The sequence below is a fragment of the Pogona vitticeps genome, chromosome 5, assembly GCF_051106095.1.
Source record: "Pogona vitticeps strain Pit_001003342236 chromosome 5, PviZW2.1, whole genome shotgun sequence".
NCBI classification, from domain to species: Eukaryota; Metazoa; Chordata; class Lepidosauria; order Squamata; family Agamidae; genus Pogona; species Pogona vitticeps.
Window position 1 is genome coordinate 69,824,007 of NC_135787.1, and position 27,334 is coordinate 69,851,340.

General features: G+C 40.4%; 1 protein-coding gene across 5 annotated transcripts in view; it reads right to left on the reverse strand.

Annotated features, from left to right (window-relative positions):
• Window positions 1-27,334, reverse strand: part of LNX1 (ligand of numb-protein X 1) — a 149,187-nt gene that overhangs the window by 46,981 nt on the left and 74,872 nt on the right. For 4 of the 5 annotated variants that reach the window (XM_073001255.2, XM_078394674.1, XM_020792509.3 and 1 more), the window contains 4 exons: window positions 17,164-17,405; window positions 15,189-15,344; window positions 3,259-3,461; window positions 49-420 (listed from right to left, as the gene is read on the reverse strand). In XM_073001255.2, coding sequence (XP_072857356.2) covers window positions 49-420; window positions 3,259-3,461; window positions 15,189-15,344; window positions 17,164-17,405 — 973 coding nt within the window. The remainder of the gene's footprint in view (window positions 1-48; window positions 421-3,258; window positions 3,462-15,188; window positions 15,345-17,163; window positions 17,406-27,334) is intronic. The other variant, XM_078394675.1, reaches the window with a different exon arrangement.

Here is a 27,334-nt window from a genome sequence, read left to right on the forward strand (position 1 = left end):
ATTTTATCAGATATGCTCAGAAACAGTGAGGAAGCTGGGGCAACAAACCTGTATCAGGTAGGCTGCACTTTCTGGACTTCCATATCGTAGATCATGTCCGTTAATTGCCAAGACTCGGTCGTTCTCTTGAAGTTGCCCATCTCGGGCAGCAACACCTCCTTCCAGCAAGTTGAAAACAAACACCCCTGTTTCATCAGCCTTGCGAACCAGCTTGATACCCAGCTGCTCATCGGGGCTCCTTTTGTTTAGAACCAAATGAAAGCTGTCATCCCGGTTACAGGGAATGTTGAGAGAAAGTCCACTGTTATGGCACCGGTACCTCTGCTCTCTGAGGACGGTGAGCCGGAGGACTTGGCAAGGCTGCTTCAGGACTGACACAGCGTAGCTGTGTGGCACGTTTCTGATGTCAATGCCATTTACCTGGGAGACAGAGCCATAAATCAGGGATGTAAAAGGCCATCTAATTGGAAGTGGCACTGCAGACAGACGACCTATTTACACAGATGGGCTCCTGCTGCAGTGGCATGCAGCTTTTGTCTCCATCCAAAGAAGCCAAGTTTTTATTATATAACATCCTTCCCTGCAAGGACAGCACACAATGTACTATTTTCTTCCTCTTTTCTTGATTATCTCCAGACATAATGGCTATTTTTCACTTTTTATTAGTGCTCCTTTTCAGGCTTCAGCATCACCTTCACTCTCTTAGTCTACCAGTTTTATCTTTCAAGCACTGATCCCCACTAATATTCAGGATCTATTCTAAAACTCACTCCTGCTTTAAATAGTCAGGGAATCACATATATTTAAAATGTTTTCCAACCGATCAATCTTTTCTTGGTTGTTTTTTTTCCTGAATAATTTCACATCTCTGCTCATTATTCCAGCACTTTATTTATTTGGCTTGCAACAAATTAAACAGTGGTTTAGAGATGCAGTTTTATGGCACTGTGATTGACCAACAAATTGAAGTCATTCTGGAAGACTGCTAATTTTAATTGCTATTTTTTGTAGCAATTAAATTTCGTTTTCTAAGGGATTTTATTCTATGGATCATTAGGATCGTATGTAAATTTCAGCCATAATCTTGGAAGTAAATTGGATCCTTCACTCTGCAAATCATGGTGTAGATAAGGGACCCAACCAAAGTGAGGGCCCTTTATTGGTAGGCTGCCCGTATTACATGTATGTAAACATAGCTATATGTCAATGCACGGCATGGAACTGCTGGTTACACTGGAAACTATTAGGGGAGAACAGAATGAATTAGAAACCATAGTGTCTTAGGACAACAAAGCATTAAACCAGAATTTGGAACAACCTCTAGGGGAAAAGAAATGCAGCTCTAACTAGTTTTTATTAAATGTTGCACATGAACACATAATTATTTTGTAAACGCCAAGTGAGTGCTATAGCACTACGGGGCAGTATATAAGTCTTAGCAACATGATAAAACTAATAATAATAACACTAACAACAACAACAGAAAAAACTCTTCCAGATGGATATTTCCAATCCAGGATATTAACACAGGGAACGCCTCCAGTAAGGTGGCTGACAGACATTGCTCCTCTTTTGTTAAGTCAACTGCCCTTTTCTGGAAAAAAATCACAACACTTTTCAGCTCTTCTTCGAAAAAGTGTAACAAGACAGGAACTGTAATATCTGTCAACCCTAATTGTATTTTGAGGGTGTACTCTCTCTGTACTTTGGCAGTTCCTCAAGTACCACCTATTTATTAGGTGTATGTATGTGTGAATAGCAAGGAGAGACAAGAGGGCCTTCTTAAATGAACAGTGAAAAGAAATAGAGGAAAATAATAGAAAGGAAAACACCAGTTATCTGTTCAAAAATTTGGAGATATTAAGGGAACATTTTGTCCAAAGATGGACATGATAAAGGACAAAAATGGTAGGGACCTCACAGAAGCAGAAGACATCAAGAAGAGACAGCAAGTATGCACAGATGAATTATACCAAATAGATCTGGATGTCTAGGACAACCCAGATAGTGTGGTAGCTGACCTTGAGCCAGACATCCTGGAGAGTGAAGTCAAGTGGGCCTTAGAAAGCATGGCTAACAACAAGGCCAGTGGAGGTGATGGCATTCCAGTTGAACTATTTAAAATCTTAAAAGATGATGCTGTTAAGGTGCTACACTCAATATGCCAGCAAGTTTGGAAAACTCAGCAGTGGCCAGAGGATTGGAAAAGATCAGTTTACATCCCAATCCCAAAGAAGGCAGTGCCAAATAATGCTCCAGCTACTATATAATTGCACTCATTTCACACGCTAACAGGGTTATGATCAAAATCCTGCAAGGTAGGCTTCAGCAGTATGTGGACCGAGAACTCCCAGAAGTACAAGCAGGATTTCAAAGGGGCAGAGGAATTAGAGACCAAATTGCTAACATGCGCTGGATTATGGAGAAAGCCAGAGAGTTCCAGAAAAACATCTACTTCTGCCTCATTGACTATGCAAAAGCCTTTGACTCAGTGGACCACAGCAAACTATGGCAAGTTCTTAAAGAAATGGGAGTGCCTGATCACCTTATCTATGTCCTGAGAAATCTCTATGTGGGACAGGAAGCAACAGTTAGAACTGGATATGGAACAACTCCAGGAGGCAGTGGAAGGCAGGAGGGCTTAGCGTGCTTCTGGTCCTTGGGGTCATGAAGAGTCAGACACAACTTAACGACTAAATAACAACATGTATGTGTGGCTTTACAAAAAGATCTTCAATTACTTTCTCCCACTTTTTGACACTCCTCCTCTCTTTCTCCCTTGTTCTTTCAGCAGCCTGCAAGCTCCTGCTTGCTTGCTCGCTCCAAACCCTTTCCATTTACACCACAATACAGCAAGGATTGCTGCAGATTGACTACTTAGGTTTTAACATTTGTGCAGAATTGTTGGATTTTGCTCTGATGTGCCCATATCAATGGCAAGAACAGCATCTTAAATCCAAATATTCTATTTTAACTAGACAATGGATTACTGTTGAAAGCAAGAAGAAAATCTGTTTGACTTCTAACCAAAATTCTGTTTGGCTTCAAACTGAATCTTCACCAGTGACTTTGAAATAAAAGGAATTTACTATTCTGTCTTCCCGCATTTTTTCTTTCTCTCACCTCATCTTTTTTTACCTAGTCTGTTTTTATGCTTGCCACACCCGCAAACCAAATTAGAAAAGTCTCCTGGAACCTGTACTCTACTTACACTATTATAGCCATTTCACATTTGCATTCTTTTCTGGAAGGACATACCTTCAGTATCATGTCCCCAGGCAGTAATCTCCCATCTCTGGCAATGATTCCATCTTGATAGATGTGTTGTATGATGATGTGCACCAGTGGCGTTTCATTGCCTCCCACAATCCGAATGGCAAGGCTTTCATTGGAATTGGTGCGGTTGATCTTAATGCTGGTAATTTCACCATCTGGGATGAGATGATACAACCTGGGGAAGGCTGAAATGCACACAGAAAAATCCTTTATTTAGCACTGATACTTTATATAGATAAATCTAACTGCAAAACATGCAGATTTCCTATATCTAAGCCAACGAGGCTTTTAACAGAGTTGTTGTATTTTGAAGGTGGATGAGATGAAATCACAGCCTTATTTGTTTATGATGCTGAGAATATTTTTTAAAAAGAAGTCAGAATACCACATACCAATTTCCATCTCTAGAAATCAATTCTCTAATCTATCTTGTTTATATACAGCAGTTTTCTTTGCCCAACAAACAATTTAATGGTGTGTTGCATAATTATGACCTCCATCAGTGGTTTATGCAGAGGACAGAGATCCAAATGAAAATGGTAGTGGAATGCTGTAATAAACAATAAGAACAAAAACCCTCTAAGGGTGCGGATCTACAACAGCATTCACAGATGGTTGAAAATATGTTTCCAGGAGATGCATCCATCATTCTTCAGCCACCATAATCACGCTAGTTGGGGGATTCTGGAACCTGCACTCTGGCTATTTATCAGAAACCTGTTTTTTATTTCATGAGGGTCAAACTAACCATAAAGCTATTTACACATATACACTAACCTAATTCCAAATATTTTTCAGGAGCTGGTCACAAACAATACAACCGCTGAGACTTGCACACTGCTTCTCCTTATACAGTGGCGCCCCGCTTGACGAATACCTCATTATATGCCAAAATCGCTTCACAATGATGTTTTTCCAGTCACTACTGCGATCGCAAAACGATGTTTCAAAGGGCTTTTTCGCTTGACGACCGGTTCCCTGCTTTGGGAACCGATTTTTTGCTTAACGACGATCAGAAAACAGCTGATCATCGGGTTTCAAAACGGCCGGCCGCTGTGCAAAATGGCTCCCCGCTGTGTTTAGGAGGGCTTTTTTGCTTTACAGGCACCGGAAAATGGCCGCCCTATGGAGGATCTTCACTGGACGATGAGGTATTTCACTCATTAGAACGCATCAAGCGGTTTTTAATGCATTCTAATGGGTTTTTTAACTTTTGCTTGATGACGATTTCGTTGTACAGCGATTTTGCTGGAATGGATTGTCATCAAGCGAGGCACCACTGTGCTGCCAAAGCCCAAACATTGGGAACCCCACTGCAATCTCATAACAGAACTCCCTCAACACACATGCCATACCTAAAATCCCATGAGTCTTGAAAGCAATGTTTCTACTTTAATTCTGAAATTTTATTTTGAGCATTAGAATTTCTGAAATTACAGTACACCATGCATGCTCTGAGGATGTTCTACTATCCTCCCAAATGCCTTTCCTCTTTTCTTGATAGTTTTGTCTTTTTGTTGTTTAGTCGTTTAGTCATGTCTGACTCTTCATGACCCTATGGACAAGAGCACGCCAGGCCCTCCTGTCTTCCACTGCCTCCCGGAGTCAGGTCAAATTCATGTTGGGAGCTTCGATGACACTGTCCAACCATCTTGTCCTCTGTCGTCCCCTTCTCCTCTTGCCTAATCTAGTATTAACCTTGAAGAAGAGTACTACAATGTTTGCTGAAATCTGAGGGGTATGTATGTGTCTGGGTAGTTTTGTTTCTTTAAATGGGTCAATATGGCTACAAACATTTTAAACCTATATTTTTTGGGGTCCTTTCAACTAGAAGTTCATCTCAAAAGCCAATTTCTGTCACAATTTCATACTTGATAAGACAAAATAGCCAGGATGGCTGAAATGTTGTTGTTTTTTTTCCCACAGTAGAAAGCTCAGCAGTATTTACGTATTTCAGTTCTGCCACAATCACCATCAATGTGCAGCAAAACAAACAAACACAAAGTAACACACACACATACATATGAAACCAAACCAAACCTGCCCACCTGAATAAACAGTGATGTATGCATTAGATATTTATTCATGTCTCAGACATTTCAAGGTCCATAATTCTGATCAACAACACTGGGTCCTGGGATCAGTCCCCTTGATCATTTTACTGCATAGCGCATTGTCCCTCCCTTTAATTGTCTCTCCTGCTGCTTATGCACTTTTCCTTGGGACTGTAGTTTGGAACTGAAGGCTGGGATTAATACTTCATGAGAGCACATGCCATATAAGGAAGCGCAAAACTTTCCATCTTTCAAACTGGGCCTAGTTTAAATGCAGATGCAGAATCTCTCTCTACTAGGAAAAGGCCTGGGTCAGCAGCTCATTGTTCAAAATGTTGATTGTGGTAAGACACTTCCATCCTAAATCAGCCATTCTCAACCTTCACCCCCCCCCCCCACTTCCTGGGAGATTTTCTCAAGTTTCAGGTCCCCCCGGTCAAACAATGAAAATGCTATTTTCAGACAAGGATACAACACAAACAGATGAATCTATGGCCCTCTTCAAATGTGCCAGGGCCCCATTTAGAATTGCTATCCTACATGATGATATCCCGTTTTGGTGAGCTCAGTTTAGGTGAGTTCAAAGGATGATAGCCATCACCAAAAAGGACAGCAAATACGAACACTGATTTGCATAAAACTGCATATGCCACCATACCTTTACAAGTTCAAAACTATAAATGATTTTGCAGTTTAAACAGAACTACAGGGCATCTCACTTCACTGGAAAGGGCAGTGACCACGTGATCTCCTGCCCAGATGCTCATTGTGGGACTGGAATTTCAGGGTCCCCAAACTTCCTCCTTAGGTTCCTTTAAATGAGACCTGGACAATCCCTAAATGGATAACTCTTTCAAAAAGAGGATTATCCTTTGGAACCATTTCAAGTGGAAGAATGTCATCCATAAAAGAGGCCATGTGACCACTACTGCAGCCCCATGTGCCCCCCCAACAGCTTCTAACATTAATCTGTGACCAGACTGCCCCTGGAAGCACATCTAGACTAAAAGGCAGAGAATATATAAAGGAATGCAATGACACCAATACTTCGTGGATGCTATCACTTCCTAGCTCAAAAAACAGTCTGTTAGCACTGATGGATCTCTTCTGTTTAAAATTCCACATTTGATTAGTCTTGAATGTTGTTTTCACATAAGAAGGATTTTATTTTATTTTATTACTGCTTTGGTAATCTACATCTTTATAATCATGATCTTTTCTTTTGGGCACCAATATTTTTTTCTTACAAGACCATATTCCTCCTTAAAGAAAGTCTCCCAATTTTGTAGAAGGCTATTTTGAATCTGTGAAGATTCTCAGTCATGTAGGAGTAGACATGGTCTAGAGGGGCGGGGTAAAAATCAAATAAATAAATAAATATTATCTGGAAGTTGAGTCATGGCAGTTTGGACTTGTTTCTTGTTAGGTTGAAACGTTTCAGTACTCATCTGTGAGGGTTCAGTTGTTTGCTCCAACTCTTTCTCAAAGAATGCACCCACTTTTCTGGGTTTAGAAATGGGGATAACATTTATTGGGGTATTTAATAACAGTCCGGTGTCAACAAAAGCATTCCAAACATTCTCCCCTTTGGACAACAGGTCTGAAGGGGGGTTCCAGTCATCAGCTTCGAAAGGGTTTTTACCCTGGCTATCTCAGGGTCCGGGCCACTCTGGTGGGGTTTCAGTGTTCAGTAATAATCCCTCCTCTCCTTCCAGTAGGGGGATTGTGTCCTCTTCTCGAATGTCCACCCAGTCACACTCCCTGGGGGGGGGGGGTTCTCCCGTCTCCCACGGGACTCCAGGAACTCTCCCTGTTGGTTCTCCCAAATTCTCCATTGTAGCCTCTCCCTCCGTTCTCTTTCCACTCTCTCTCTTTACTAACTCAACTTCTTCCTCCACTCCTTAGTCTCTCGTTCACCCCAGTATGATGGCTTGGGGTTTAACTCACGCCCCGTCCAAGCATCTGCTTCTTTTTTGGGGACTCGCAGTATCTCTGTCCTCCCTGTCCATGAATCTTCCATCCAGATCCAATTCCAGCCTACCGGTAACTCTCCTTCCCCCCCTTTTTATATCCCCTAACCCCACCTCCACTATTTCCTGCCTTTTCTCTCCCACACCCGCCGAGATAGTCCTGGGTTCTGTGATCATGAGTCTTTTCAAATCCCCTGGGTCCTGTCCGGGAGATCTCATTTTCCAGGGTGGGGGAACTGGTGGGGTCTGGCTTTCTTTCTCAGCGGGCGGCAGGAGGGATGGCACTCCCGAGAGAGGGGTCTCTCTCTCTCTCCCCCCCTCCTTACATCATCCAAGTAGCTTCTTCAGTCATTTTTTATCTTTATAAGATTTCTTTTTAGTGCTTCAAAGACAAAACAAGTCTCAGCTACGAAAATCTATATTTCAAAACAGAATATTTTACTGCACTGTACTACTGTATATATTTTTAATTTTGAAATATTTCAAAATCAATAAATGTTGAATTCCACAGAATGCTGCTTGGCTTGGGGAATAACACACACACACTTACGCAGCAAGAGAAATATGTATTTTACAAACTTATCCTTCCAGACACACTAATCTTTCTGTGCTACAGGCTTGAGATATCAACAAGCAAATGAACCTGTGCTAACTCGCAGCTGACAAAACTGCAGAGCTATAGCAGACTGATTTACCATATGCAGACAAGGCCAGCTCCTGTTAGAATAAGCAGGCTTCCCCCTCATAAAAATCTGTTAGTGCTGCTACTTATTTTGCCCTTCAACAAGAGAAAATGACAAAAACTCAAAAATCACTCTATCCCAAATGCCAACTCTGTCTTCCTGTCTCCAGAGCTGTAATTCTTTTTATTAGGAATTTCCCATCATATTTGTAATGTTTTAATGTGAAGGGAAAACTCTGACCATTGCATACCTTTCTCTGCGTTCTTAAACTTCCATTTCGTATATTGTAGACTGATGAACTGCCAAAACAAGAAAGAGGAAGCTCTCTGTCTTGAAGCTGCAGATCCTGCTTCCTGATAACAAGGAAGAAGCTAGCCCTAAAAGTTGTAAGCAAGCCTGTGCAAGTTTGCTATCTTCATTCAAGGTGCTCTCATTTGCACATTTATCTCTGCAAGTTGCTTTCCTGCTGTATTCATTTACAGATAATCAGTCATTATGGTGGCATGGAAAGCAGGTGGCATTTGCTATATTATTTAGTCAAGTTGATTCCTAAGAAGCAGGTGTTTTAAATTCCTTAAAATCTTCTCCAGGAGATAGGTATATGTGTGTGCATGTTCCCCCATCCCCAATAGTTTTGGATAGAATTGCTCAGTTGTCATTATTTTGAAGTAAAAAAAGATCTGTACTAATTCAAGTAAAATCCTATTTTGTTGGATCAGTAATCACATTCCCCTTTGCTCCTCTATCTGCTTTGTGAAAGCAAGCTAAATCAATGACATCTTAAACACTGGAAATCCAACCAGATTTCTTTGGTTATCTAGCTATTTATGCTCTGCTCATCACCAAGTCATCTGTCTGCTCCACTGAAATTGCTGCTGACATTTTCCCCCATATTCGGCCTGCTTACTGTAACCCAGAATCCAAACGGCCTTCACAGACATTGTCTGGCCCCAATTTTGACCTATCTGTAGCATAAATTATTTGGTTTGTTATATTTTTAGTTCTTACACCACTCAGCTCCATAATTTTCATAGGTATGAATCTGCCAGTTACAGCAAATTACTGTTTATTTGTTTGTTTATTATTTTCATCTACTGTATATGGCGTTATTCTCTTCAAAGGGATCCAGACCAGTATACAAGACAAAATACATACAATAATAAAATACTATGTATAAATGATAAAATACAATAAAACCTAACAACAACATAAACGTTAACATAAAAATGCATGCAACATAAATGGTGGAAAAGCAGTTTCTAGACTCCAAAAACCTACTGCTGCAATAACTTTGCCTTTCCCTGCAGGAATGTCATACTTCACAGTGACTCAGGAAGAGAATTTCAGAGCATGGGGGCAACATTATGGAAGGATCTTTTTCAAATATACTCAAGCTGGAATGTTTTGGTAGTTGACACCTTTTGAAGGGCAATTCCAGATGACCTTATTTGGAGTGAAGGTTCATGTGGGTAGAGAATTTCCAAGAAGTATGTAGAACTTTAAAGATAGTTAACAACATCTTGAATTGAACCAGGAAAACCACTGGCGACCAATGCAGCTGATGCAAAATAGGTGTTATATGATCAAAACAGGAAGCATCTTACTGCCTTGTGTTGTACCAGTTGCAGCTTCTGAGTTGTCTTCAAAGGTAGTCCCACCTAGAAAAAAATACAATAGCCTAATCTTGAGGCTACCGTTGTATGGATCAGTATGGTCATATAGGCCTTTTCTAAGTAAGGAGAAGGTTTCTGAACCGGGTTAGGTGATAAAATGCTGATCTGGCCACATTCTCACCTATTTCTCCAAGAAGAGTGTTGGGTATAATAATATACTCAAACACCTTACATGGTTCACAAGGGGAATTTCCTCCCTCTCAGTCATTAGAGAAGTAACAGTTGGATTTGTCAGTTGCCAAGTGACCAGTATCATGTCCTCTTGTTTGGATTCACCTTCAGTTTGTTGGTCTCCAACCACTTGATTACAACCTTCAGACAATGACCAAGTACTGTTACAGCTGCCTCTGGTTGCTTCGTTAATGTAAGCTATAGTTGGGTGTCATCAGCATATTAATGGCACCTAACTTCAAAGCTATGGATTATCTCCAACATTGGTTTCATGTGTATGTTGAAGAGCATTAGAACTAAAACCAAGCCTTGCAGGACTCCACATGAAAATTCTCAAGAGGCAGTTATACAATCCTCTACCATTACTCTCTGGGTCCTCTTTCACAGGAAAGATGGAATCCACTGCACTACTGGTCTCTCCAATCTGCTCAATACAATATCATGACCCACCATATCAAAGACTGCTGAAAGATCTAACAATATTAACAAGGAAGATTCCCCTTGTCCAGATAGCAAAGGAGGCCGTCCACCACGGCTACCATAGTTTTCTCAGTACCATAGCCAGATGGGAAGCCAAAGGGAAAAGGGTCAAGGGTCAATATCCTCCAGCTATTTCTGGAGCTGCTCTGCTACCACCTTTTCAATTTTGGCGTTGTTATGTGCCGTCATGTCATTTCTACCATCATTTATCCATCACATCAAAGGCTGGTAAACCTATGAATGAGTGATTTCCAACATATCCTGTCATCAACAGCTCTGCTCAGCTCTGATAGACTCACGCCTGTGGCTTCCTTTAGGGAGTCAGTCTATCTCGTATTTGGTCTTCCTCTTTTCCTGCTGCCTTCCACCTTTCCCAGCATTGTTGTCTTTTCCAGAGAACCCTGCCTTCTCATGATGTGCCCAACGTAGGACAGCCTCAACTATCTTATCCAAAAAGGGATGGTTGGAAACAGGCCAATAACTAGACAATTGCCTCCTGTCCATTCTTTAATAATATAATTGCTGTTTTCAAGGCCATTTGGAAGATACCCATTCACAATGAGGTATTAAGTATGGTGAGCAGGAACAGGCCTTAACAAACACTGAGCGACAAGGATCCAGACCAGAGGTTATAGTTGTTTGTTCATATAATTTCTGCTATAAAATAATCCAATCCTTTCACTGTTCCCATTCAGTGAAGAGAGCTAGAATTCGTGCTCAATGTGTACCATATCAAAAGCCAAGTCTTTCCAGCAAAACATCCAGAGAATCAGGACAAGTAGGTGACCAATCATCATCATCATCATCATCATCATCATCATCATCATCATCATCATCATCATCATCATCATCATCATCATCATCATCTTTAATGCACACTGTGAATTAAAAGTAAAGGTAAAAGTAAAGGTTCTCCTTGACATTTAGTCCAGTCGTGTCCAACTCTAGGGGGCGGTGCTCATCCCTGTCTCCAAGCCATAGAGCCAGCATTTGTCCTTGGACAGTTTCCGTGGTCACGTGGCCAGCGTGACTAGACACAGAACACCGTTACCTTCCCACCCTGGTGATACCTATTTATCTACTTGCATTTTTACATGCTTTCAAACTGCTAGGTTGGCAGGAGCTGGGACAAGTGACGGGCGCTCACTCCATTGCGTGGATTCGAACTGCTGATCTTTCAACCTTGTAGCCCAGAGGCTTTGTGGTTTAACCTGCAGTGCCACCATGTCCCTGTGATGCTTTACATACTGCCCTTCCTAACTATTTTTTGAGCTGACTCCATTCAAAATGGGCACTATTGAGCAGAAGCAGTCTATGGAAACAACACCTCAAAAGTAATAAATTAAATAGCACTGATTAGAATACAGTGGCTGAAATTCTGTTGTACAGTTTTGCATATACAACATGAAGCTGAAGTGGCAATAGTGAAAAGTGCAGCAGGACAGAAGAGTGATTCACAAAGGACTTCCGCCTTCATGCCATGCAACAGTTGTGATAAGAGTCATGTGATCAATTGCACACTTAAGCTGACTTTACTTTATGTTACATCGTAACGTATAGGTTTTCAGCCAATATTCAGCCTAATTTCTGCTGCAACAGCAAATGTGTGTGTGTACAAGATTGGTGAGAGGTTATATCATAAAATGCTTAGGATCCTGGTCATTACCTAGGAAGACTCCAATTCTAATTTGCATTCAGCCATGAAACTCACTAAACAACTATAGTCCAGCTTGCTATTTCCCAGCTAAACCTACCTAATTTGATTTTTGTGAAGATAAAATGGGTAAGAACTGTGCACGCTACTCTGAGCTTCTCGGAGGAGAGGCAGTACAGTGGGGTCTCTACTTAAGAACTTAATCCGTATTGGAAGGTGGTTCTCAAGTGGAAAAGTTCTTATGTAGAATCTGCATTTCCCATAGGAATGCATTGAAAACTATTTAATCCGTATCTGCTCTTTTCCGTCCATAGAAACTAATGGGAAGCTGCTATTCCGCCTTCTACCACTAGAGGGGGATTTTTTTTCTTTTTTCCCGCTTAGGTCAGGGAACAGTGTTAAAAGCACTTCTGACGAAGCTAATTTTCAAGCAATGGACTGAAAACCAATTAATCCGTTCTGGCTGTTTTTTTTATGTAGAGGTGCGTTCGTACATTGAAGCATTAGTTCCCATAGGAACTAATGCAAAGCTGGTTAATACGTACTCTACCACTAGGGGGAGAACTTTTTTTTAACCTAAGATGACCTAAGGTTAAAAAAAGAGCAGGAAAGTTTTTTTTTCCTGTTCTTATCTGGATTTTTGTTCTCAAGTAGAAGCAAAATTTAGCAAATGGAGCTGTTCTTAAGTGGAATTGTTCTTAAGTAGGGACGTTCTTAAGTAGAGACCCCACTGTATATGAATGGTGATCGAAATATTCAGATGAGGGGCATAATAGTGTCAAGACGTCTCTGTCCCTGAGAAGATAAGAATAAACCTTAGTGGTATAACTTCCAGAGAACTATATTTTTCTACTAACTGACCATCCCACCCTCTTTTACTTAAGGGATACACTCAGTGCATGGCAATGTGATGGATGAAGATAGAATCCAAACAGGCAGAAGGTTAAGAAACTAAAAGAACTAAATTATTACTTGCCTTTAAAATGTATGGGTTGTATATTGGTACAGTGACTCTCATGGTTCTAACTTTGAGAGCTCTGGTGACTCCAGAAACACTGAACTGTTACTTATTCCCTGGTGGCCATTCTCTTTGAAATCCTTCTCTACAGAACTGGACAAAGGGACAAACCTGGATCTTTTGAAACCACACGTTGACTAAATGTTTATTGTCAGAGGACATACGTCTAGACATAAATTGAATCTAAGCTGACAGCTACCAAAAGGAAAGTTAAAATAATACTGGCAGCTAAATCATCTGAACTACAGCTGAACTCAGGGAAAGCATGAAATAGGAAATATAATTTTAGCAGCAGCCAGCTCTTGAACCTTGACAAGATTAAACCGAATATCAATTTTGATGGATGTGAATGATTCTGGAAACTAGATGGGAACAGCTGACAGCCAGCAGGAATTTGGGGCTTTGTTTAAATGTGGTTTCTTCAAATGCTAACTCTCCAGGAATTCTTTTTGTAAAGCCACAGTCTTTGCCTATAGTAGAAGTGTAATGGGGTCCAGCTCTGAGCTATCATTTATTCTTCATATGAGCTGAGCAATGTGTATAATAACCTCATGCTCTGCTTTATTTGTATACCTGACCTAAGCCTTGATGTGTTCAGAGTTGCTCAGATTGTCATCAAAATGTAAATTCTCAACATGACACCTGAATATCTGCCTGAGATGTTAGCATAAAACTGTAGGATCTGGCTGTAACAGAGGGAGTTTCCACAGATTAGTGGAAACAATGCTCTGGATGTGTGCACGTCAACATATGCATGTGTGAATGTTCTCAGTGCTCTGTATCTGTGGAAAGAAAGCCCTTCTCTGAATTTGGGGGGGGGGAATCTCTATCATCCTCTAATGAACAGAACAAAGACTGTCAGAAGGACTGCAAGACATTTTGCTCTTTAACTCAGAGCAATAATTTTCACCTCTAAACTCAGGAACCAATATACAGCCAAGGTACTTTGGCACATATTCTGGTAGAATGTCTCACAATTCCTAGTAGTAAAAATACAATAGTAACAAATCAAGTACTGTAACTAACAATATACAGTAGCATGGTCTCTGGCGCCCTCTCATGGCCAGTTCTGATAATGTGTGTTAAAATATTTTTTGTTTTTTCCTTTTACCATGTTCTCTCTCTCTCTCTCTCTCTCATTAACTATTATCCACAGTTTTTAGTATCCATAGGGGGACTAGAACCAATATCTAGCAGATATGGGTATCCTAAAGGTAAAGGTAAAGGTTCCCCATGACAATTTTTGTCCAGTCATGTTCGACTCTAGGGGGCCGTGCTCATCCCCGTTTCCAAGCCATAGAGCCAGCGTTTGTCCGAAGACAATCTTCCGTGGTCACATGGCCAGTGCGACTTAGACACGGAACGCTGTTACCTTCCCACCGAGGTGGTTCCTATTGATCTACTTGCATTTGCATGCTTTTGAACCGCTAGGTTAGCGGGAGCTGGGACAAGCGACGGGCGCTCACTCCGTGTGGATTCGATCTTACGGCTGCTTGGTCTTCTGACCCTGCAGCACAGGCTTCTGTGGTTTAGCCCACAGCACCACCATGTCCCTACTAAACCCCAAATGTGCTGCCTCAGGCAGTTGCTTTGCCATGTCTAACAATGGGGGCAGCCCTGAAATCTATTATACAATCAGCAGAAGTTAAACTGGCTTGATCAAGATCTCCAAGCAATGGCAAAATTCACTGAGGGTTCCTCTTGTGAACGCATAAAAGAAGACGGCCCAAATCCTGTTACAAAAAGCCATGCACCAAATGGCATTTGCTCAGCAGTTTTTCATCTCATCCCAGCTATCTTTTGTGCACTCAGCCATGCACCTGATTTTGCAACCAGTGTGTGACCAGTTGTGTGAAGGGAAGCCTTGCCTGCAGGAGAGACAACACACAATTGTTCTTCTGCATTCTTTTAAGTGAACAGGATTGTATCCCATAGCATTAGCTTGTCAAACTCTTGTTGCACAGAAGAACATATCAGCAATCAGCATCTCAAGGGACAGACAGGTCTAATATTCCTACCTCAGTCTTATTTCTATTTCATGTATTCTACTGGAAAATCCCCATATTATACATAACAAAATAGGTTTTCTTCTTTGTGTATGTGTTATAGGTTAAAATAAAGTAAGCAAGTATTATAAAATGCAAAATTGTAAGAACTGCATTTCATAAGAAATTGAGGCTTAAGTCAACAAGGCTGTAAAAATCATTACCTTCTTCTGAGGCAATAAAATTTTCAACATTCTCTTGTCCCCGTTCAGAGTGGTTAGTAACGGCACTGCCACTTTTTGTCCTTCGAAGAACACTGAAAGCTCTGTTAATCTTTTTAAAAGACCTGCTTCTTACAGTGGAGCGTTCAAAATGTCGAGCTGTAGGAGAAAGAGAGGGAAAATAAATAATTTTTTCAGTTTGGCTACAGAACTGGTAAAACCAAAATACTTCTTGTTGTCAATAAAGATAGTGTTGAAATAAGAATTAACTTCCCCATGACACATGGCCTCTCATGTTCTGCCTGTCTCTTATGGTTTGGCAGATTTGAATATATGTTAGGAATCCCTTCCAGCTCTGCAATTCTAAGCATATACATGTGTACTTTAAGAAGAATAATGTGGAAATTGTATTTTGTGTGAGAAAACATGTTCAAAAGTACATATTTAAAATGTTTTTAAATATAATTTTGTGCTTATTAAACATGAACTTTGAGATGGACTTTGAATGGGCCCATTCAAAACTGATAAAGATCACACATCCAGCCATCTCCACTTACCACATGTGTGGCCTCCTGAATTAACTTCACACATTTCTTTATTTTGTTCAGGGGCTAAGTTAAGGTAAAATATCAAAATTAATCAATTTACGCTACTGTTGCTCCTAACTACTACTAAGTTTAGCTAAATTTTCAGACTTTTGCAGCAAAATTCAGATTTGCAAAAGGGTAAAATATTGTGTTTAACAAATAGCTCAGCAAAATACTGATCTGTTCTCCAAACTGGTTCAAAACTATTTGCCACCAGTCCTGGCCGTAGCAGTTCTTATTCAGTTCTGTGTCTTCAGCTCTACTTAAAAATGCAATAGGGTATCAGCAATTCTCACAAAGAAATCAGATTCTACGTAGATAATTAGATAATGGTTATGTGAAATAGCACTGAATAAAGAAAATAAGATGTCTACACTGCCCAGTGTAAGAGAAAAGATGTCTACACTGCCCAGTGTAAGAGAAAACATATATGCGGAGGCAACCAGATTAAAACAGCAATAAAAAGTAGCTGAAGAGAAACATTTATTTATTTATTTATTTATTTATTTATTTATTTATTTATTTATTTATTTATTTGTTTGTTTGTTTGTTTGTTTGTTTGTTTGTTTGTTTGTTTGTTTCTTTCTTTCTTTCTTTCTTTCTTTCTTTCTTTCTTTCTTTGTTTGTTTGTTTGTTTGTTTGTTTGTTTTATACCCCGCCTATCTGGCCCACCGGACCACTCTTTGCATTATTTGAAAAATGAGATAAGACATATGACTTGTAAAACTCCATAGGGTTTATGCCTGTCATTACTCTTGCTTCAACCGAGAAGTACAAAGGCATGAGCTTTAGATCTTTTCCTGGACACCCTACATATAAAGTACAGAAATATAATGGAAGTAAAAGAGTAATGTAATATAGTGGAATGTTTGTGGCACCAAACTGCCCCAAATCATAATTAAATCCAAAATATCTATTCACAATAGGATCATATCAGCATCATATTTAGTTGCAGTCCATATAATAACAATCTCCTTCCTCCCTCTCCTTCTTTGTTTCCTGAAACCCTGCTAATTTTGTTTTTTTTTTAAGTTCCAAAATAATTAATGAATGTTCTTCTTCTTATTATTATTTTTTTAGCCTCATAGCATAAGAAGCTGAAGGAAGTTTCAAGACCCCCCCCAGCTATTAAATCTAATTTTGTTACTCTTCTCTTTTTCCTTTTTAAAAATAATTTAAAATGTATTATGACATGTAAAGATTAACATAAGAAAGTTGTTTGGAACAGAATTTAAAAAACTGCCATTTCAAACCACAACTCCCAGAATCCCCTAATCTGCGTGCCTATGACCATGCTAGCTGGAAGAATTCTGAAAGCTGTAGACCCAAAAAGTAACTTTTTCAAGCTCTGAATTGAGCAGAAATGGAGTGAACGCCTCTTTGGGTCTTACATCTTGTTTGACTGCTTCTGTGAAGATCTGTAGAGGCGGCTCCTGACTGACTGTCGTCTGAGGTGGTGCTGAAGGCTGGATTTATTAAGCCTGGCTCATCAGTCATTAAGGCTATAGTGGCGGCAGCAGAGAACTCTGGGCCAAGCGCGGCCACAGTCAGAGCAGGGTTCGAATCAGGAGAGCCATCCTGCGAACGCCGCTTCCGTTCCTTGGTAAGGCCATAATGAGAGGCTCCTTTACATCTACAGAAGGGGAAGAAAGGCGGATTACATTGTGAAAACTGTTCAGGTCAGGATCAAACTACCAGTGACACACAATACAGTTTTCTCAGAGACAATGAAACAGAGAAGAAATGATTTGACCAGAGATTAAACAAGATGGATATGAGTGGGAAGCAAGTATGTATGTACTCCATTACAGGCAATGGTGACTTTATCTTGCCGTTTTGAATTCTGTGTATAAATTATTGTCCGTCTCCAGACCTAGCAACAGTGACAAGCCCAATACTTAACATTGGTTCTATTGATTAAAAAAGGAATTACATTAGACCATGAACACAATGAAAGGGTGTTATGGTTTCTCCCAGAACGAAACACGAAAGGCTGAGGAAAACAATATCCAATAATGATGGATTAAATTATTAATTCATGGGAAAGGTGCAACACATGCCTGTTTGTGGCTGGAGTTCCACTGCGCAGGAAACAGAAAGGCAAGCCTGGCAGGTGAACCGATCGACACAAAGGACAGAGTCCATAATCAGCCCTCTGTCTTTCCCTAATGAATGAAGGCAGTGTGAGGCACGAAAGCTTGTCTGTGTCAGCTTATGCTTGGGGAAAGAAAAAGGCCCACATACAGGAGCCGGCTGCATCCTGCACCCTGACAAACAGTGTCCACCCTAAAAAGCTGTCCCCTTAGGAGTGGAGTTGCAGCTGCCTTCCAGACTCATGTTCCCACTGCCGTTGTAAACGGCTTCCCCAGAAGAGATTTGAAAGAGGGCTCCCTTGTTGCTCCACCTGTTTTTTAGTCAGAGCTGGGATGCTTCAGAAAGGGACAGGTTTAGGTCCACATACAAAGCCCCTCCCCATCCAAGCCCTTCAATTAAGACACTGATTTTCTGACACTTGGGTCCATATCCCTTGATTTCCCAATCAGGTTAAGAAGGAAATGAGCAATACAGATGTGCCATTCAAGGAAGACACAGAGGACAGTATCCGCTCCGCCCTTCTCCCCAGCAATGTTACTGCTGACACGTATTACACTTTAGGTCAAGAAGACTGAGGTCACACATACACATGGTTATTATCACATACATAAAGCACGCAGCCCCAAACGAGGCTCTTTGCGGTACTCATCTGCCATTTAATCATGAACATCTTCATTTGTTTATTGAAAATATTTTTTTACCCCACCTTTCTCCTACATCATTAAAAAAAATAAAAGCTAAAAGAGGAAATTATTCAAATACTTAAAATGAATTAACATTATATTTAAAATGTTAGGTAAAAGCATTACTAAAAGCAAATTTAGAAGCAACAGAAATACAAACAACCCTATTTGGAAACCTCTCCTAATAGTCACTAAGGAAAAGCTTGCCTGAAGAGACATGAAGCTTTGAACCGTCACCATGCATTTGGCCTTCCACCTTCAAATCCCCACATTCTTCCCACATAAGCAGCACTGGGCCCTATAGAGACCAATCAATCAATTGTTTACTTAAGGACTAAGACCAGCAATATATTACAATTAAAATACATTACAATTAAAATATAATTTCCATAACCTCTAAAAAACAGGCGATCCATTTTGAAACATTAACGTCCATGTTAACATCTTCCTTTAACGTAGTAAACAAGCACAGATTAAACACAGGCCAAAAGCTATTACTGCGTCATTGAAGGTTCATTATCATAACATTAGGCCAGGGCAACCAGTAGCCTCACAAGGATAGGAGGCTACGGTATGATATTACAGCAGCCCAATATATAGCCACATGTAGGGTAATGTCTGGGACTTTGTCTGAAAGCAGCAAAGTTATACATGTATAGAAATTTGTATTTCTCCCAGGAAATTTGTGTAGAATGGAAAAAAGAGAAAAGATTTTTGCAGGTCTTGATAAAATGAGCATTGTAACAAAACATGTCCCACAGATTCAGTCTCTTCTCCATTACATGGACATAAACGTTCAGCATAGGGGATACCTTGAAATCTTCCTTCTAAAAGTTTAGAGGGCAGGAGATTGAATCTCACTAGAGTGAAGGCTCTTCTAAACTTGGGTAAAGGTAAAGGTTCCCCTTGACATTTAGTCCAGTCATATTCGACTCTCGGGGACGGTGCTCATTCCGGTTTCCAAGCTATAGAGCCAGCATTTGTCAATAGACAATTTCCATGGTCACGTGGCCAGCACGACTAGACACAGAACGCTGTTACTTTCCCACCGAAGTGATACCTATTTATCTACTCGCATTTTTACATGCTTGCGAACTGCTTGGTTGGCAGGAGCTGGGACAAGCGATGGGAACTCACTCCATCGTGTGGATTCGATCTTACGACTGCTGGTCTTCCGACCTTGCCTAAACTTAGGGAGTGTTAAATTGGACAGACAAACAGGAGGTTTAAAGCTTCCATTTCCTATTGCACTGAGTTTGTCTGGCAAGCCTAAGTGTTCTTGTAGTTCTATATCCTGTGTTTTATGACTGCTTTAGCATTTGCACAACCCATTGTTATGAGAACGCTGGAGAAAAACCTATCTGAGTCAATGCCATACTCAGGAAACACTTCCATTCCAAGTAGAAAGTGTCTAATAATATCAATGGTACCAAACCTACCGGGCAAAAATTAACTTTCACCAATAATTGAACATCTGAATCTTTGCCTGTGCTCTAATAGAAACAAACCCTGCCTCCAACCTCAGTGTTGTGTTGCCAAGTGCATGAGGGAACTGCACAAACAGCCCTCAAGAATTTTGTCTGTACCAGCTCGAGGTGTTGCATGTTGAGAGTGCGCAAATATTTGGGAGCCACAGAGCTTTTTTTTTGCCTTGAATACTGTACTTGTAGCACAGATGGCACATGTTGTCCCCCTTTGGTGTAACTGTAAAAGAACCTAATTAATTCTGTGGCACTTTTCTGTGCATTAGTTGCTGCAAAATTAGTATGGGGGGGACCAAGATCTGGTAGAATGGAAAATTATTCCCAGATACTTATAGCACCCTACAACTGTAAGGCGCTATTGTACTCAATAGTTCCTTCAATTTTATATTGCCTTTTGATTCCTTAGGTAGTATAGAGAGTACACTATTCTAGGAGCATTAATCCAAAAAAGTAACTTTTCAAAGCTCTGAACTTGTGACCCACCTAGTAAAAAGCAGCCCAAAGGCTCTGTATGACTCATAACTAACACTGCAAACAGATAAGACTGTGACTCAGGAGACTCAAACTTAAAAATGAAAAGAAATATTATTCCAATAAATGTGCAGAAATTTGTTCAGTTTATGGTTACAGGCTATTAATTAATTTGTAATGTTATGCCTCTCCATGAACAAAACACACAGCAGAAAACAATGAGAAAATCAACAACAAAAACAACTATATGTAACAAACAAGCAATGACTTCTCTATGATGACACTGCTCTCTCACACAAACTTCCTGAGGTACACATACAAGTTTTTATACTCCAAGAAATATCCAACTGTCATGCTGTGAGGAACATGAAAGATTAATTGTATATTTAATGAGAGTCACACAAGAACCATAAAAGCAGGCCACTGTGAGGAAACTGACTGTCATGTATTTCTAGAAGAAACCCCATTCTGCCACTGCAGTGGTTCAGAACATGTTCCTGCTTGTAATGAATTCTGCTTTCTCATCAGCCTCTAATGGGCTTGCCCTACTTTTTGTTTTTCTTATATTTTCTTCATGACTAGGGTTAGCTGATGACTTTCATACAAATGCCCTCTGGTAAGAAAGTACTGGAACAGCAGTAGACCATAACAAGGAAAAGTTGTTTTAAAGAATGGAATGGAGGTAGTGAAATGTCAGAGAACAATAGCTGCTGAAGTGCAGCTTACTATCCAGATTTATGCCCATCCCTTTTGAATTTTTCCAGCTTCTTTCTTTCTTTTCAAAGGGTTGGTCCACATGTAATTTGATTGGCATAGTAACTGTTTCCGCATGCCCGTTAATGTAATGAATAGTATTAGCTCCCAGGGGTGTGGCAGTTTCCGGTGCTTGGGCTAAAGACCCCTTTACAGCATCTTTCTTACTGTCATATTCTTGGGCAAAATTAAATTATATATTTAGCACATTTCTAGAAGATGTGCTCCCTCAAGTAGTGAAAGGCTTTGATCTATTGGCATTCCCAGTTAGTGTCTTCCTTTAGGGGCTTCATCTCTGTCTGGAGACAACTCCAAGGATTGCTAGACAAAAATCTGTTCTGTGTGCCCACCATCTGGCTCAGGTACAAAAGGGGGGGAAGTGGGGAGGGGACAGCCACGGCCAAAAGGAAACGTCTTAATTTCCATTGCCAATAATAAAGCCAGCTGCTATATGTCTGTTCATTTGAATCCATAAAGGCTGCTGTTCATGTTTGCACAACAGCCCAAATAGCTAGAGTTCTTTTTAGAAAAAAAGAAGAGCTGCTTTAATCCTCACACCAAAGACCTACCACATTCTGAACCATATAGATGCCCATGGAAAAACCAGTCTGATATTGAGAGGGATGCTGCCTTTGATGCAGTAAACAGTTACAGTACTATGCCTAGTGGTCAGAAATTATCCCACAATCATATATCGGTAAGGGTGGGCTATAGGGTGGCAATGTCAGGAGTCTGCCATTTTCAAGGACATTCTTCCATTTGCAGGGGTGTCGTCTCATTTGGATCCTGCTATGCATGGGAAAAGCCAAGAAAACACTTTCCCCTTCTTACCTTTCTGGCTTTCCCAATAGCTGCATCTTTCTCTCCAACCTTGCCCCAGTGTTCCTCCTCTTCCCAATATTTCCTCCATTGTTACCCCAGCACTGAACATCTTTGTAAGAAAATGCCTATCTATAAATGGAGGGAGATGTTACAAGAACTAAATTCTGTGCTTAACTCACACCTCCATTTCCTCTCTTTTGTACTAGGGAGATGGTAAGACAGTGGGGTACAAAAGAGGTTGTCTAAAAGTCAGCAATATGACTAGAAACATTCCTTATAGTAAACTGTTGTCATATCCCTTTACAAAATGATTCCACTTCTGTATTTCCCCCCACAGGTGATAAAAATAATACTTATGCATAGAAAAATAATTTAAATTTGTCGATTTTCTTAAATGAAGATGCCAGAGACAACTGCTGGCAATTTCTATATATTTACATACATTCTGTGTTATAAAGAGAAACAACAACCACTGTTTAACTCCACAATTGCAATTATACATCTGTATTATTTCTCTCCCCACCCCTCAGTCTCTCTCCCTGAGTCATCAATATCTGCTTGAATATAACATTTCCGAAGATTGATTCTAACATTCTTATGTGACATTTTTGAACATCACATTCCTGATTGTGATAAACAATCTTGTATTTTCCACATTCAGATTCATCCATTTCATTCCCCTGTACTTTTTTGCATGCTCCTTAAGAGCATATCAACTATTTTCATTGTAATTATGTCTATATCTGTATCTATTGACTTCAATGAGCATATCCAGATTTTATGCAAATTTGGTCACTTTTTAAAAATCATCCTTGTCCTATTGTCCTCTAATGCACTGGTAGCTGTGCCAGTGGGCCAGCTTTGGCTTCTGTTAGCTGTCTGTGGTCATGGGTGATGGCTGGAGAATGAATGCTTAGGGTGGGCATGGCCAAAGGTGGTGGAGGGAATGGCCAGAGGAAGAGTCCCTTATAAAAACACAAACACACACACACACAACTTGTCCCTTTCTCATACATGCTCACCACTTTCAAGGAGAAAGACCATACAGAAACAACTATCCTTTCCCCCCACCCATTCTGTCACTCACACGTCTTCCCCAAAAACAAAAGCAAACACCAATTGGGAACTAGATCTTGGACTTTTTGGTTTTTGGTTTTATTGTTTTTAAATTTGTAAACCGCCTTGGTCTAGATGGGCAGGATAAATAAATAAATAAATAAATAAATAAATAAATAAATAAATAAATAAATAAATAAATAAATAAATAAATGAATAAATAAATGAATAAATAAATGAATAAATAAATGAATAAATGAATAAATGAATAAATGAATGGCATACGATTCTCTTCATCTCATCGTGTGGAGACACAGAGGACTAAAACTCAAACCTCTATGCACAGAGTTCATGGGGTGCATTCCTTTTCCCCCACTACTAACCCAGTCAGCATTTTTGCCAGGGCCAGGCACCTGGAGGGAGGGAAGAAGGTCTTATGTGATGGGAGGGAACCAATGCCCTAGATCCATTCCAGTCAGGCTTCAGGCCACGCCATGGCACAGTAACAGCATTGGTCACCCTGTTTGATGACCTGCTGAGGGAGGCCGACAGGGGCAAAATGTCTCTGCTGGTCCTTCTCGACATCTCAGCTGCCTTTGATATCAGCGACCATGGTATTCTCCTGGGAAGGCTCTCCAAGTTGGGAATCAGTAGCCTGGCTTTGGCCTGGCTCCGTTCCTTCTTGGAGGACCGTCCCCAGAGAGTGCAGATTGGTGAGAGTTTCTCAGCCCCATGGAGTCTCAACTGTGGGGTCCCGCAGGGCTCGATTATCTCTCCAATGCTGTTCAACATCTATATGAGGCCGCTGGGAGGGGTCATCAGGGGATGTGGGGCTTTGTGTCATCAGTACGCTGATGATACTCAGCTCTACATCTCCTTTTTTCCAACAACAGTGGATGCTGTTTCGTCCCTTGAGTGCTGCCTGGGGCTGTTCAGCAATGGGTGCAGGTGAATGGACTGAGGCTGAATCCGGGCAAGAGGAAGGTCCTTCTGGTGGGGGCCCCAGACATCAGTGGTCTAGGAAATTCCCTTTCCTCTTGGGGGGGGGTGACTCTTACCACCAAGAGTGAGGTTTGCAGTTTGGGTGTACATCTGGACCTGGCACTCACCATGGAGACACAAGTGTCGTCAGTGCTCCATTCCGCACATTTCCACCTTTGGCGGATTGCCCAGCTGTGTCCCTATCTTGATGTGGGGGCACTCACTATGTTGGTCCATGCGTTCATAGTCTCAAGATTAGACTACTGTAATGCGCTCTACGTGGGGCTGCCTTTGAGACTGACATGGAAACTTCAGATGGTACAAAATGCGGCAGCCAGACTTCTGATTGGGGTGAAAAGGTACCAGCATATTTCCCTCACGCTGGCTGCCTTGCATTGGCTGCCCATTCGTTTCTGTGTTGATTTCAAAGTGCTTGAACATATAAAGCCCCAAATGGTTTAGGACCTCAATATCTGGAGCACCTTCTCCCACCCAGTTCTGCCAGAGTCACTTGTTCCAGCCAAGCCAGGTGACTGGGGGGGGGGGCTAACAATGAGGGAGGCCTTGAAGGAAAGATCAAGGAACTGGGCCTTTTCGGCAGTGGCCCCTCGCCTCTGGAACAACTTGCCCATGGAAATCCACCTGGCTCCCTCTCTGGGTGTCTTCAGAAGTAAACTCAAGACTTGGCTATTTGGGCAGGCTTTCCCTCCTGCTGTATCTTAATATTTACATTTTCACATCTTGGATTTTTGCATGTTTACTGGTTCTATTGTTTTTAAAATTTGTAATGCTGCCCAGAGTAGAGCATTCGTCTAGATGGACGGGGTATAAATGTAATAAAATAAAATATAATATAAATAAATAAATATCTAGCAAACCCTGGAAATATAAGTCAGAAATAACTTGACAGCACATTTTTATTATTACATTAGGTGTTTGGCCTATAAACTGCTCTTCTCTTAAAGGGGAGGTCTGTGCAGGTCTTTTATTGTTGTGATTATATTTATGTTCTTAATATTTGTTTTTATGGGTTTTTTTAAAAAAACAAGGTTTTGTTTTGAAACTGCACTGCATTATGGTTGGCTTCCTTAAATGTCTTTTTTTGCACAACAGTAGATTATGAATTAATTAACTAATTAATCAATCAATCAATCAATCAATCAATTAATTAATTAATTAATTAATTAATTAAAATAAATAAATAAATAAATAAATAAACAAGCAGTTCCAAGAAAAATGCTAAGCCTTGTTGCTGCAAGATGTTCAAGGTGCTGTACAACTTACCAGTGGTTTTCAACCTTGGGTCTCCAGATGTTCTTGGACTACAACTCCCAGAAATCCTGGCCAGTACAGCTTGTAGTGAAGGCTTCTGGGAGTTTTCGTCCAAGAACACCTGGGGACGAAAGGTTGGGAATCACTGGGCTAATTTTACTGCATTTAAGCTCACAATATTTTTAAAATTACAGTACATGCCACATAAGTAAGAAAAAGTTGCAATTCATCCAGGCAAAAGGTAAGTGCCATATTGATAACGAGATACTGTAAAAGAAAAAGACACACAGATTAAAACCTGAGATCACTTCTTCCTCTGGTTTTTGCTTTACTTTCTCATCCAAACAACATGTTTCAAGATTATGCTACAGAAACCTTCTGTCCTGATCAAAAGGACATATCTGAAAAGTGACATTGGATCCTCTTCTATACAAAACACTATCCTGTCTTACAGGTTAACCCAACATAGTAGCATGAAAAAATTCTTGGGCCAAAATGCTTGTAATTCTGCTTGCTACTGTACAGTGAATACTTTGTGACACCATGGAGGATTATATAATACAAAGCTTGTTGATCTAATTCAACTCCCTGATGGTGATGATTGTAATCTATAATTGTGTCTTTAGATCTCATCTTCTTCTAACACATTAGTGATAATATTAACAGTAACCTCTCAAGTACAGGCTATACAGAGGAGTGGACAGAGTGTGGCTCCCTAAAATCATTTTAATGGGTCCCCAATCTCACCAAAATTTTTGTCCCAGCAAAAAATAGGGTGTCATGAGTCTTAAGAGCCTCCAGGACTTGTGATTCATTTTAAAAATAGGTTTCAGATCCCGACTCCCCACAAAGTTTATCACCACAAAATATCCATTTATAAGAACCGGAATTGAACTTCCAACCACTTCCAGTTTCGTTCTTTTCGTGTGTGTTTTAATCTTTTGGGTGGTCCATGGGGCCTCCAGAGCATGTCAGGAGCAGAAACTTAATCCCCAGCCCCACCAAAATCACCCACGCCTGCTATATGGCATGCACACACAAATGGAGGAAAGAAATTAGGAGAGAAGAGTAGAAGCTAGCTGAGTAATTATTACATCTAGTCAGATTAGTACATATAGCCGTTATTATTAGTTCAAGTTAAATTACAGGTTGTGGGAAATACTTAATCAGGGTATTCCCATAACACCAAAATTTGGTCATTTTTATTCCTATAAATATTTGTGGTACACACATAAAGCCTTTGAGATTGGCAACACAACATTAAACACAAAGCCACTGAATTTCTGTATTTATGTTTCTGCTATCGCAGTTAAGAATGCCAATCGTTTTCTTAACATTAGGGAAGAGATGGGGGGAAAGCCTGCCATTATGACAGTGTGTATAAACAAATGTGGATGGCTAGGCAGAGTTAATGGTGGTCAAGACATGGGATAATGTAATGCCTGGAATTAATTGGTATCTTCAAGTCCAGGGAACCACATTTTTTTCCCACTGCAGAAATAGTATCTTTAGGAAGAAAACCCATCGTACAGATGGAGCACTTGAGCTAGTGGAGCTATCCTTCATTTTTATGCTAGGGAGACTTGCAATTTAGTGGAAGCTGAACAGTATATTGAGAAAAAAATTAAGAGAAAAAACTAAGAATTCACTATCCTTTCATGACAGCCCAAATCTGCTCCTGGAGGCAGTTCTGCCTAGTGGTAGACCCACCACTGAGACTAGCTGGATGTTACTATAACTTATAGAAACATATCCTATAGACAAAGCAACCTTTACTTCAAGGAAGAATAAATACAATACATTAACATAGGGTGTGCCTGTTTCTCTCATGGTGATAATATTTCTATAGTTATGAAACATTAAAAAGATGAAATAGGAACATATACTTTTAAAGTACAAGGTTCTTTCAGAATACAGTACAATGTAAATATAAGCCAAAGACGCCT